Source organism: Zonotrichia leucophrys, chromosome 2 (genome assembly GCF_028769735.1).
Source record: "Zonotrichia leucophrys gambelii isolate GWCS_2022_RI chromosome 2, RI_Zleu_2.0, whole genome shotgun sequence".
Classification (NCBI taxonomy): domain Eukaryota; kingdom Metazoa; phylum Chordata; class Aves; order Passeriformes; family Passerellidae; genus Zonotrichia; species Zonotrichia leucophrys.
The window spans coordinates 127,141,921-127,154,627 of NC_088171.1; the positions used below are offsets into that span (position 1 = coordinate 127,141,921).

At 37.5% G+C, this 12,707-nt stretch overlaps 1 protein-coding gene across 12 annotated transcripts in view; it reads right to left on the reverse strand.

Moving 5' to 3' along the window:
* The window catches only part of OXR1 (oxidation resistance 1), a 260,724-nt gene that overhangs the window by 55,285 nt on the left and 192,732 nt on the right, over positions 1–12,707 (reverse strand). For all 12 annotated transcript variants that reach the window (XM_064706328.1, XM_064706317.1, XM_064706325.1 and 9 more), the window contains one exon: positions 4,975–5,057. In XM_064706328.1, the coding sequence (XP_064562398.1) occupies positions 4,975–5,057 (83 nt within the window). The remainder of the gene's footprint in view (positions 1–4,974; positions 5,058–12,707) is intronic.

Genomic DNA, 12,707 nt, shown 5'->3' on the forward strand with positions numbered 1-12,707 from the left:
GGAAAATGTTTTACACAGAAAGACTATTTCAGAATAAAGAATTCAAATCCTTAGGAATAATGGGGTTACAAGGAAACAAACAACCAAAAGGTTTACTGCATAATGGCACAAGACTTCATAAACACTAGGAAAAAGCATATTTTATCAGTTAAGATGAAGCTATATGAGCTAAGATATATTTGCAGCTAAATGTAAGTAGAACTAGAGAATTCTTTTCCATATAATTTTGTAAAGATGCACTTCTCAACCTAGATTCACTAACAAAAAAGATATAAGCATTGCCAAAGAAAAGGCAATTTTTTAAGATAGGATTAGAAACCTATTTTGAGAATTTTTTATACAGTAAGCCAATAAGCTAAACAAAGCAGCAAACATCTTTCTACACTAGTATTTCCAGTATGGAAGACTGTATTGTAGTAGCTCTCAGTCATTCAGTACTGTATGATCAGAGATATTAAAAAAAACCCCAAAAAATGCTGTACTACAGAAGAAATCAGAACAGGACTGTAACAACACCAGATATGTACTACATGCTCCATAGACCATAACAAAACTAACCACCAAATCATTGAACAGTCAGGTTTCAATCAGAAGCTCTACATGATACACAATGTTTGCTAAAACAAACTGTTTAGTGAAATTCAGAAGTTTTGCCTAAGTTTGTGCTCACATAAATGTTGAAGGGCAACAGCTGCTAAGTAAATTTTTCTTATGTATCACTTAATCATTGAAGCAGGTGAGACTTTAGACTAACTTATGACATAAAACAAATTAAAAGCATTCAAATCACAAAATTTAAGCCCTTTTTAACATGTATTCACTCTTTACAACCTTCTGAAATAAAAACATCTTGTGAAATAGCTTGGCAACTAAAGGGTTTCTCTCACTCATGACAAACACATTGGCAAGTATAGGCTTCCTTTTTGTTTGGCTGTCAAGTTTGCACAGGCAAATTTCCACACTACATGGGACTTCAGGGACCAGCAGAGATACCTTCTCAAAACAATGACACTGCTCACATAATAGAAACTTCCTGAAATATCTTCCCAGATTCCAAGGCCTATTTTCCAGTTCTCAGGTCCTCTACTATTCTAAAAAGTAGAATCTGAACAGCCAAAATCTCAAAGAATAATTTTGTAGAAAAGCACAGAATTAACAAGATTTGAATAGTGCCATGGATTCCCAGCTTTTCCCCTATCAATTCACTACTACAAGAGAAGGCAAGAAGTTATTCCTTCCCCCTAAGAAAAGAAACTTTCTATATATTGACAAAGCTACTTAAATGCTATTCTACATGTTAAAAATCTTATATAAATATTTGAATATTAAACCTTCATTGAGAATGCACCCATGTTTCCCAGGTGCATTTATGTATAGCAGCACACTGAGAACTTCAGCCACCATTATATTTGGTTCAAACTACCTTCATTTCCCTCAGATCAACAGCTGGTAAAGTTATTAAAAACTTTATTCTACTGGTATTTTAATGAACTTCACTCAACAGTCAGAATTCACTCATTCCTCCATTAAAAATTAAACATCAAATACATATGAATCAGAGTGCAGAAATATTTTTTTTATTTCAACACTAGGTGTCCATGAGCCAGAAAACCAAACATAGTTTAAGAGCATTAAAACACACAAACAAAATTAAACAGACAGGAAGACTAAAAAAAGGTGAGAACAAAAGGGCACAAATAGCACAGCTTTGGCACTGTACCCAAGCCTTTAGAAATATCAATTATGACCAAATTAACTAATTGTTAACATGCCTAATTTATATAATATGCAAAATCAGCAAAACAAACTCTGTAAATATCATAAAGCCAGCATCAAAAAGAATTAATAAAAGACAGAGATGAAGTAACATCACCATTATGATCTACATTTCCAATATTCCCCAAAGCAAGTTAAAAGATTATGACAACGGCATGCTCAAAGAAAAGTGGCCGCCAAAAAAGAACACACTCCTTGGGTTTGAAATGGAAGAGCCAAGAAATTAAAAAACAACCAAAAAAAAACCCACCAAAACTCCTAAGTGTGTAGCTTTCTAAATAGTATGTAAAGGCTTACAATGGCAATAGAACTAGTGGCACCAGAAGAGAACCCTTAGCACTCTCTACATACAGGTAGAAAGCTCAGTCTCAAGGCTATGGTCTACTAAAGGCTTATGTGACCTTCAGGAATTGACTGGGCTCTTCCTTAACCTGCACAACATAATCTGTGTATTAAGGACATACTACTTCAGGAGAGCACAACCTTCAATCTCCAGAGAGATAAAGGGAAATCTTAGATAAGATCTCCAACACTCATAAACCAGATCATCCATTTCAACTACTCATAAATAGTTTTCTAAACAAAAATCAAATCTATCTGTAAATAACCACAATTATTTCTTTCTTGTCCCTAAAAGGAAGAGCAGTAAGAAGGCTTTCACTGAAGTCACAAGCCTGCTAGCATGCTACAATCACTGGTGTCAGTAAGCAGCCCTCTGCTCATGCTCCATTATTCACCCCTAGCTGGCTCTTCTGACACCTTAAGCAGGCACCAGTTTTGTTTGTACAAGATGGAACACAAAAGGCTGAAGGGGGAAAACATATGGCTTGAGCAGCAACTGTGAATTCTGAAATAACAGACAATATCAACTCGCATCTAATATGCTGATTCACATTGAGAAAAGGATAAACTCTATTAAAAGATATTTGTTCACTGTTTAAGCAGTACCAGCAGAAATGAACCAGTTTTTTCTGTATTCTTTAGAGGCAGTTCAGGACTTACTGGCGTTCATTAGTACCATATCTATTGACATCTTCTCTCTGCTGCTACATACAGAACAGCAGGTTCAAGTTTACATGCCTTGTGAATTTTCAATTAAAATCTTAAACATTAACTCCACTCTGTCTTTAGCTTTAAAGAGAAAATTTATTTTATTGTTCATTTGTCCCATAGTAATTTTTTTTTCTAAAAATATTCCGGTGTGAAGTCTAGTTCCTATTAAAACCCCATAGTTTGCACAAGTGAGATGTCAACTCTCTCCAAACTTCATGAATGCAAATAAGACCTTCCCTCCTAAAACCATGTAGCCATTGGAAAAATTAACATATTAAATTACTATATTAAAAAAGGCAAACCCCTCCCCTAACTTCACCAATGCTGGAAGGTGAGGGGGAGTCTGATTTCTGCCTTCACTCTCTACTGCTTCTCAAAGAAGCAACACATGCAGGTATATAAATACACGTGTGTGCACACATGCGTTGTCACTGTGACAGGAAGTAGGATGAAGTCAGAAACAAGACACAAGGGCACCTCTTCACATATAACAAAGTAATAAATTATAACAGTACAATAATAAATTACCACAACAGCTACCAGATCTCTCTTACAGTAAGCATAAGCTCAGTTCCTAAAGGTTATATCTGTGTATTTTACTGAAATATATGCACACAAATTAACCTAACATGATGTTACTCAAGAGTTCCGTGAGCCTCATGACTGAAATGTACAGCAAGACCTGACAGAATACAGTATTTGTGAAGCTGAAATGCACCATCTTACATACATGCTACAGGCTCTTATAGAAGGTGGACTAAGTTTAATGAAAAAAAGGCTTTGATTCCTGTGAATCATCTTTTTGACTCACAAGGAAGTGATGCATACTTCAGAACATATTAAGAAAGCTATTTTTGGATCTAAAACTCCACCTACTGGAACATAAAAACCTGCAGAAGTACATGACAACTTGACACAAACACACACCAAGTTAAAAAAGGAAAGCTCGTTGCTTTTACTTGGCCTGGAATGTTACATACCAAAGTAAAAGCACTCACATGGTGGCAAGAGGCAAATTACTGGATTTACTGAGTATGGATGCCAGTAATACAGAGCTACACCTGACTGTTTTTCCCAAGTATTTCAGACCAAATCGAGTTAATATAACATCAACAGTCACATTTACATTAAGATTCTTCAACTGCTAGAATCTAAGCAGCAGGAATTTCTGTTTTGAATTCCAACTTCACAGAAGTCTTTAGAGCAAGCTAGAATTATATTTCAATTCCAATAAAAGCCACGCTAATGAAATGCTTCTTGCTCCACTACACACATACTCTGTCTCTATCCAAAAGACTATCACAGCCCTCTCAGTACTTAAGCAATTATCACAGCTTGGCTTAACGTAACACAGTTAAGACTTCCCTGTATCTCTTATTCCTGGAGTAAGAGAACACCAAGAGGTCAAGTGAAGACTTTTCATAAAGCAGTTCTCATTTTTATTTATCATGTCCAGCTTCAAAAGCATTTAAAGATAACTGTGGCAGACCATCCCTAATTTAACATCAACTCTATAAGCATTATTTATAGGCTTAATTGTATTTCTAGTACATAACACAAGACAGATGCTTCTCACTTCTGTTTCCCTTAGTAACCACAAATATGAAAGCTGACTGCAGCACAGTTTGAGGGTCATTTCAAGAACAGAACAGGGAGAGAAAGGCTCCATTTTCAGATACTGATGCAGAAACTGAGTTATACAGTAAAAGGCACAGATCTACGGCAATTATTAGAAGAATACCAGGAAGTCAGTATTCAGTATTCAAGATGCAGCTTCCCTTTACAACTTTATTCTGTTATTCCTCCTGACAGCAACAGTTTAATAATAATGCTGAAAGCAGAGAACTTGCACATAATTATATAACTATTGTTATTTGTTTCTAACTAGTTACCTAAAAGTGAACCAGTCAACAGTTTGATTTAGCTTGGAATTTCTAAGGAAAAAAAAAGCACTTCAAGGGAAAAAACAGTATTAATACTACTAGCTAATTCCCTAATTTAATTTCTGTCAAACTAAACTATGAGATACACAGAATTCTAACATTAAAGGCAATACACATTACAGTTTTGCTTATATTTTGTAACACAACTTTTTAGCCTGCGTTTGCTTTGCAGTAACATTCTAACAATAAAGCAGTAACTTACAGAATATTCAAGAGTCCCTCTAGGTTTTTGAAAAGACATTCGTCGCCCATCTTTCTTGTCTGGGGTCTTCTTCTGGCCAGCATCTGAAAAAAATTGAGGCAATGCGTGTGTTAAATTCATTTTCCTCTCTCAGTACTGTCACAGGCTGCTGACTACAGCCCCGTGGGCAGACATCTAATCCACCAGTTACACAGCTTACTCCTGCTGATTCCAACAGACACCAGCTGCTAAAATAGGGACTTCATTCCTCTGCAATGCTTTAAGAATTTGACCAATATAAACAACTGATAACTGGAGACCAACTAACTGCAGAAACACTTGCTGCTATCCAAGAAGAGATTAATGAAGAATAAATAGGACATTGAACCCATCAGGGAAAAAACATTTCTGGAATTGCTGTGTTTGATTTTGTATCATACTCAGTCTGCTTTCATCTGAGGGGAGATGATCTAGAGTTCATGCATGTTTGATCTAATCACTGGAGATATTTAGTCACTGTTTGATAATTACAGAGTATTTAAAATTTTTTTATAAAACAAAGAGCATTAGTATTAAATTCATAATTATCCTATCTGTAGTAAACACACAGAGCTAGTAAATAAACACTAAAGATTCTACATACATTATACAAATGAAAAACTTCTTTTTATTGGGGCACTGTATTTTGATGACCTGTTTCACAGGCTAAGCAAGCAACCATCTGTAACTAAAGTATGCTCTATTATTTTAAACTAACTGGCTTGATATTTATGATAATCATGATGCAGCTGTGTAGTTCCATGGTTCAAAAGAAATCACATACATTTCTAGAAAAGTGAGAGTTTTAGTATCTGCATCCATACACACACACATGGATTTTTAAAATTCATCTCCTCCACCACATGGCCTCCACCTTCAACAGTCAAGTATCTGCTATTAAGGAGCCCAAAATACTTACATGAATGAGACATTAAGTTTTCATGCTACAATGGGAATAGTTATACTCCCATTTTGATACATTCAATTTTTTTACCATAATTTACTCAAACATTTCAAGCTAAATTCAATAGAAGCAAGAAACCTTATAAAATGTATTTAAAAAATATTTTAGCTTGGCTACATTGAGAATAGAATATTTACTGTAATCCATTTATGCCTCACCTGAAGTACTAAGGTAACATGCTACAAACCAACAGCATCTTTAGTGCACTATTAGATTTAAATAGCTCACAGCACTGATACTGGAAGAAACTAGACAAGTATCAGTACAACCTTCCTGCACTCCCTCCCAAATTTCTACATGGATAGCCAAAACTATTAAAATATAGAGGGCACGGAAATCACAACGCAAATTACACAGCAAGTTCTGCCAAAGAAGAAGAAACAAAATGAAATCTTGGAAAAAAAAAAAAAAACACAAGAGAAAACCTAGCTCAGAAATATCTTATATTTGCTATATAGAACAAGCTGCACAAGACAACAAAGTAGTGATTTCCAGCAGACCCAACATAAATAATCTCCTGTGGTACTCTTTATATAGATAAAAAAAGGATATAAACTTTGGTCTAATTCATCAGGTTTTATATAGCCTGAGGAAGAATGCACCCATATCTAAAACTGATCCATGGATGGTATTAATTATGATATGTTTTTATAGCTATGAATAACATTCAGAACTAAGCCTACTTCTAAAAAGTCTCTAGCAATTCTACAAACCTATACACTAATTCTGCACACTGCTATCTTCATTCAGTACATTAGAAGGTACTTCTCTTATTTACTAATAGGAGCTTTTTAGAACTTAGTTGGAAGAAACATTCATTTCTGATTATACTCATAGCGTTTAAACTTACTACAAATGTCTCTGAGGGAAATGAAACCAACTCAGTAACAATAAAATACACTAGAAGTTTGTGTGTAGGCTTAGTAGAAGCCAATATTCTCCTCATCTAGGTCAAATATTTTGTTAGCAAATTTTTTACCTGACCTTGCAGCACAACAGGTGCCTCCACAGCAAGCTACAGAAAACCTAACAGTTGCTTGACTTTAGCTGTTCCAAATTTTTCAGTCCTTATCAAAGCTTTGCCAATAGCCTAATTATTTTCTTTCAAGAGCAGTCTGGGTCAAATAAGCCTAAGAAAAAGAGAAAGGATGCAACTAAAAATAGACTGATCTCAACCAAGATGCCATACATGCCTCAATAGCCTCTAAATGGAGAACCCTTATTCCAGAACAAGATGTCGTCTTCCCCTCCTCCCCCGCCATGAGATGGAAGTAAAGAAGCCCCATAGTACAAATATATGTACACTCACTTCAGTTGTATACAGACCAATGTAGTTTGTGGGGATTTTCTCAACCCAAATTTAATTTTCTTTTTTCTTCTTACTGGTTCAAGTGCCCAAAGGCACCTTGCAGACAGGTGCCATTCAAGAAGTCAAGATAAATTATCTTCTCTCCCTCAGTAACAGAGCAGCAGAATGAAGTCGTGCAAAAATACCCACTTCTGTTCCTTATGCCAGAAATAAGAATGGGAAATTATTTGTTCTTCCCAGCAGAAGAACCTTCACTGCTGCTTTAGACTTAGAATCACAGAATAATCATAAAAAAATCCTGAGTTGGGACTCACAAGGATAACTGTGTCCAACTCCTGGCCATGCCCTAGACAACATCAAGGGTCACATCATGTGCCAGAGAGCGACTGTTCCAGTGCCCAGTCATTCTCTGCTTGAGGAAGCTTTTCTTAACACCCAGCCTAAACCTCCCCTGACATGGCCTTATGGTGTTCCCTCAGGCCCTGTCACTGGTCAGAGAGAAGAGACCAGTGCCAGTCCCTCCCACTTTCCCCTTCTTGAGGAAGCTGTAGGTCTCTATGAGGTCTCCTCTTCTGCAAGCTTGATAGACCAAATGACCTCAGCCACTTCTCATATGGCTTCCATTCTAGGCCCTTGATCTGCAGAGATTTGAGAGAACTCTGGTAACTTCAGGAAAATAAGATCAAACAGAGGGTAGGGGTGGGGAAGACAGGTCCCTGTTGAAGGCATCTTGTAAGAAAGCCAGGAGAGTTCCTCCCACAAGTTTTCCAAAAGTTTATAGTCTGGGGTTTTTGATGTCCCCTCCTCCCCTACCTTCCATAAGGAAGGCAGTAAATCCTACCCTTCCATTAGTGCCCCCTTCCATTCCTTCAGTCTGTGAAGGCATTACCTCCCCCTCACTATATGGGTACAGATTCAAGTGTTTCATAACCTGACACAATGTGAGTCTCCTGAGTCAACAAGAGATGGAGGCAGGCAACACTGAGCTCCTTGTGTGCTGACTACCCAGCTGGCCAAGCTACCAAAATCCACACCTCTGCCCACAGCCCAAGTGCTCGAGCTGTCTGCTCATACAGAACACATCAATTTGGACCCAACCTCTCAGAAACAAAACTAGAATGTATTTCAGCTGTGAAAATAGGTCAGAGTAGTAGAAACATTAATGCCTCCCTGATGACACACTACAAGGCCTCTACCTCTCACTAAATCAGCCAGCTATTCATTTTTGAGGGCAAAGGAAAGGAGTCTTCCAGCCAGTGCCCCTAGCATTCTAGGAAGCACATGCAAGCAGAAACAACTGCCAGCATAGAATGCTAAAAACGTCTAAAAAGTCCTCAGTCTGATGATTTCATTTTACTTATTTTCCAGGTAACTGTTGCAGAGGCTCTCATTTTGTTAGGTTACATGCAACCATTACTTCATCTGCCAGCAGCAAGACAGTGAGGCTAACAAAGGTTGATGCTCTCAGACCACACCAAGAAAAACCTGACACCACTGACCACACTTAAACACAACCTCAAGAGTCAAGTAACTTGTTCAACATGGGATCTGGGGTGCTATGTTATCAGAGCTCTTAGCTGTGCTGTTTTAGGCAGAAAGAAGATAAGACTTTTTATAACAACAGGATTCACGCTTTAATTCAGGACTGGGTGGGCCTCCACAACAGCTTGAAACACTGAAGTCAAAAAGTGCATGCCAGATCCACAAATGGCAAAAAATATTTCAGCTAGGATTTAAAATACTAGAACTAGAAAGATGCAGAACATGGTGTTCAAAATGACACAAGACCAATATTTAGTCTGAATGCACAAGCTCAGAATCTTGAGGTTAAATGACTGCAACATACGAACGATTACATATAATCATCCAAGACAGAAAGGACTTACTGTTTCAACATGCTTACACAGGATAGGAAAAGGGGGCTTATAGACATTATGTTTTAGGAAGATGCAGTTTTCAATAAGGCAGCTTTGACATTAAAATATTAATTAGTCAGTGGCATTCAACTCAAAACAACTAAAGTCAAATGCTAACATTTATAGCAGGCTTTCTATAAACTGCCTCTACATGGCCCTGTGCCACTGAATTTTGGTTGACGGAAAATATTCTTGTGGCACTTGCTAGCTCAAATTATTATGACAAGAATGGCATTTCTCATTTCTTAGTAAGCCACCTCAGCTTAATTGTAGGCCTTCAATTTGCTGTTGACTGATGCTTTTAGCACACCTTTGGAGTTCTGGCACTAAGAGCTGGTAAAGATAAGGATACAAGCTAGGAACTGCATAGGAGGATCTTCAAGCTCTGCACAGAGCCAAATGTATTCACTTTAACCTTGTTGTCTGCACAATAAGATTAAATCTCGACTTGCAATGTTTCTCAGCTGCTATTCCATTCATTCCAATGTAACAAAAATAATTTTTTCCAGAGAAATAAATTGATAAACCAAACAAGTATCATCTGAGAAAAAGCAAAGAATCTGGACAAGTCCACAATTACTGCAAATGGTTTAAAATTAATAAATGAGCTTGAAGTATCAAGCTTATTATGGTCAAGAAGATAAGAAAAGAATATTCATCCAGTGTCCATCAAGAACTGCACATTTGTGCCTCAGATTTACTGGTGTTTAAAAAAAAAGGAAAAGGCAGCAACTTTGTCAAATTTTTGTCTAGGACACAGTTTTTCACAGGATCTTAAACATGCAGCACATATGGGGTAATGAATCAAACTAAGAAAAGTAGTCTGAAATATTTTCAAATACATCTTTATTTAGCAGTGCATGGAAACAATTCGCTAATTGATAAAACAGGAAGCACAGATATTACATCTTTATTAGATTAGTTCTGCTCAATAACAATTAGATCATTATACTTTATTCATAAAGAAGCAAAAGAGATTAAAGTAGGAAATCTTTATATTCCAAAAGGCCTGGTGACCTGACTCTCCTAACAGCAGGGACTACATTTCAGTCAGCAACTGTCTCATTAACCCTCCTCCCCTCCTGCAATTAGATATGCTTACAATAATTACAGGAATATTATTTGCAGTTCTCTTCCAACATCTTAGGAACCAGAAACAGAGGCCCTAGCCTACAAGATACTTGTAGTCTGCAGTTTTTTAGCTAAAATTGTAGGCTTTCAGACCAAGGCAATGTCATAATGCCTCCTTCAGTCTCTTCTTTCTAAACAACTGCTATCTGTTCTGATTCAGTCTTTCCAAGTCATGCCCTCAAAACTCTTGATCCTTATCACTGCTCTTCACATGATGCTTTTGTTCACATTTTTCTCTAGCAAATCCCCAAGCTCAGTGAATGTGAGACCTTGCTAATGTTGCATTAGCACGTTGAACACATCAAAGTAGCTTTTTCCTGCAGCAGATACAGTATTAATCCAAGTTCATTTTGTGATTCCCCTTACACACAACACCCTGCTATCCAGTCAGATGCACAGCATGCAGGCAGAAATAAATAAATTGATGATTTCAGGAATAAAAACAATTGAAGAGAAACAAACATAACACAGGACACTTCTCCAGGGGGGTTAGGATGTGCTCTGTGCATGATACTCCTGGTATGTACATCACATGGGCTTTCTTCTAAAATAAGATTTCACATTCAAAGTAAACAGAAATGCTTTACCAAATGTTCAGATTATGCCACAGTACATCTTAACCAACAGTAAGTTGCCTTTCCTTTCGATTTACAATATACATGTATACACTTTAATATATGAGAAACCACTCAACTCCAATCTCCACCTTCTGTAAAATCTTTCTGCAGTCCAAATACATCTTTTAATGGAAACTATTGATATAGTAAGTCAACTTTTCCAATAACTCACTACCTCTTTCAGATATTAAAGCCCATTTAGTCGTACATGCTCAAGCCTACCCAATATCACATCAGCAGTCTGACCATCAAGCAGCAATATGAAGTTATATCCTTCCCTATCTTCAAGAATTTACACTTTGCCTTATCACACTTCAGCCCATGATACCTACCCCTTTCTAAGAGCTCAAATCAGTCAGCTTATCCTGCTGACTTCTGCACTACAACTGCTCTGCTCACATGCAAATGGATCTGCTTTGGATGTGGAGTCATTCGCAGAGCATCCGTAAACATCTTGCTGTACAAGTTTATTGCATTAGGTTTGCAGATAAATGGGGGACCAGTCAAGATACATGATGGCAGGGCTGCTGTTCAGCAGGACCTGGACAGGCTGGGGAACAAGCTGAAAGGAACCTAATCAAATTCAGCAGGACAAGTCTTCTGCACAGGAAGGAAGAGCCCTTGGTGTTGTACAGTTGGCACGGCTCAGCCAAGGAGCAGCTCTGCTGAAAAAAAGCCCCAAGGGTCTTGGTAGGCAGAAGCCAAAACAGGAGACAGAAGCATGACCTGGAAACAAGGGGGATGCAACAGCATCCTCAGCTGTATTACTATGAACAGCGGTCAGCAGACTGAGAGCACACCTATTATTCTTGCACTGCAATGCCTTTGGAATACTGGCTCTAGCGTCCTTCTCCCTGAAGACATTCAATATAGGGAAGGCACAGATAAACAACACTATTTTGGTGAAGGGACACCAAGGTAGTCGAGGGCTGTGAGAAGAGGTCAGGAAAACAGAGCCTCTCCAGTTTGAAGGAGAAGTGGTTTTGAAGGACTGTAACAGCAGCCATCCTGTACCTTCTACACAGCTTTCCCAGGTGTCAAGATGGCAGAGCCAGTCTCTCCAGCGATACACAGCAGGAGAACAAAAGGTAACAGACAAAGAAGAAACAAAAGCGCTTCTGAGTAGACAGAAGGCAAAAAACCCTAATTGACCAGTGCAGCTGTGCAGTTTCCATCTCTTGACATTTTCAAAGCAGAATAAAGCACTGAGAAATCTAGCCTGAAGTCATCACCTTCCCACCTTTAGCAGGGTCAAACAACCTTACTTGCAATTTGAGTTATCTGTAACTATGATTCCTTCCATTTTTCTGGCAGGCAATACAGATACATAAGGCCACCCCATCAAACCAAGCCAGAGGGAGATTTACACATATAACATAAGGTGGGTTGCTTGTTGATGAACAGAAAATTATTATTCATACATGTAGTGACCTGAAATGTTGCTATGAGTACACAGGTTCTCAATAAAATATCAACTTCTAAATTGTTTGAATGTTAGAAATGGAAATTAACCAGAAAAAATAAGATAAAACCACAACTAATATAATACAGTAAAACAAAAATTCAATACAGTCAAAGGATACCAGAAAAAAAAAACATGTTTCAGTCATCTGCTAGATTAGTATATAAACTAAACTTCAGTTAAACATTTGATACATCAGAATCCCGCTGAACAGCAAAAATTGGACAAAGAATTGTGAAATATGTAAAAGATGCAGTGAAGAGAAGAGAAATACAAATCAGGAGAATGGAGAGGTATATTAATGAGATCCCAATGG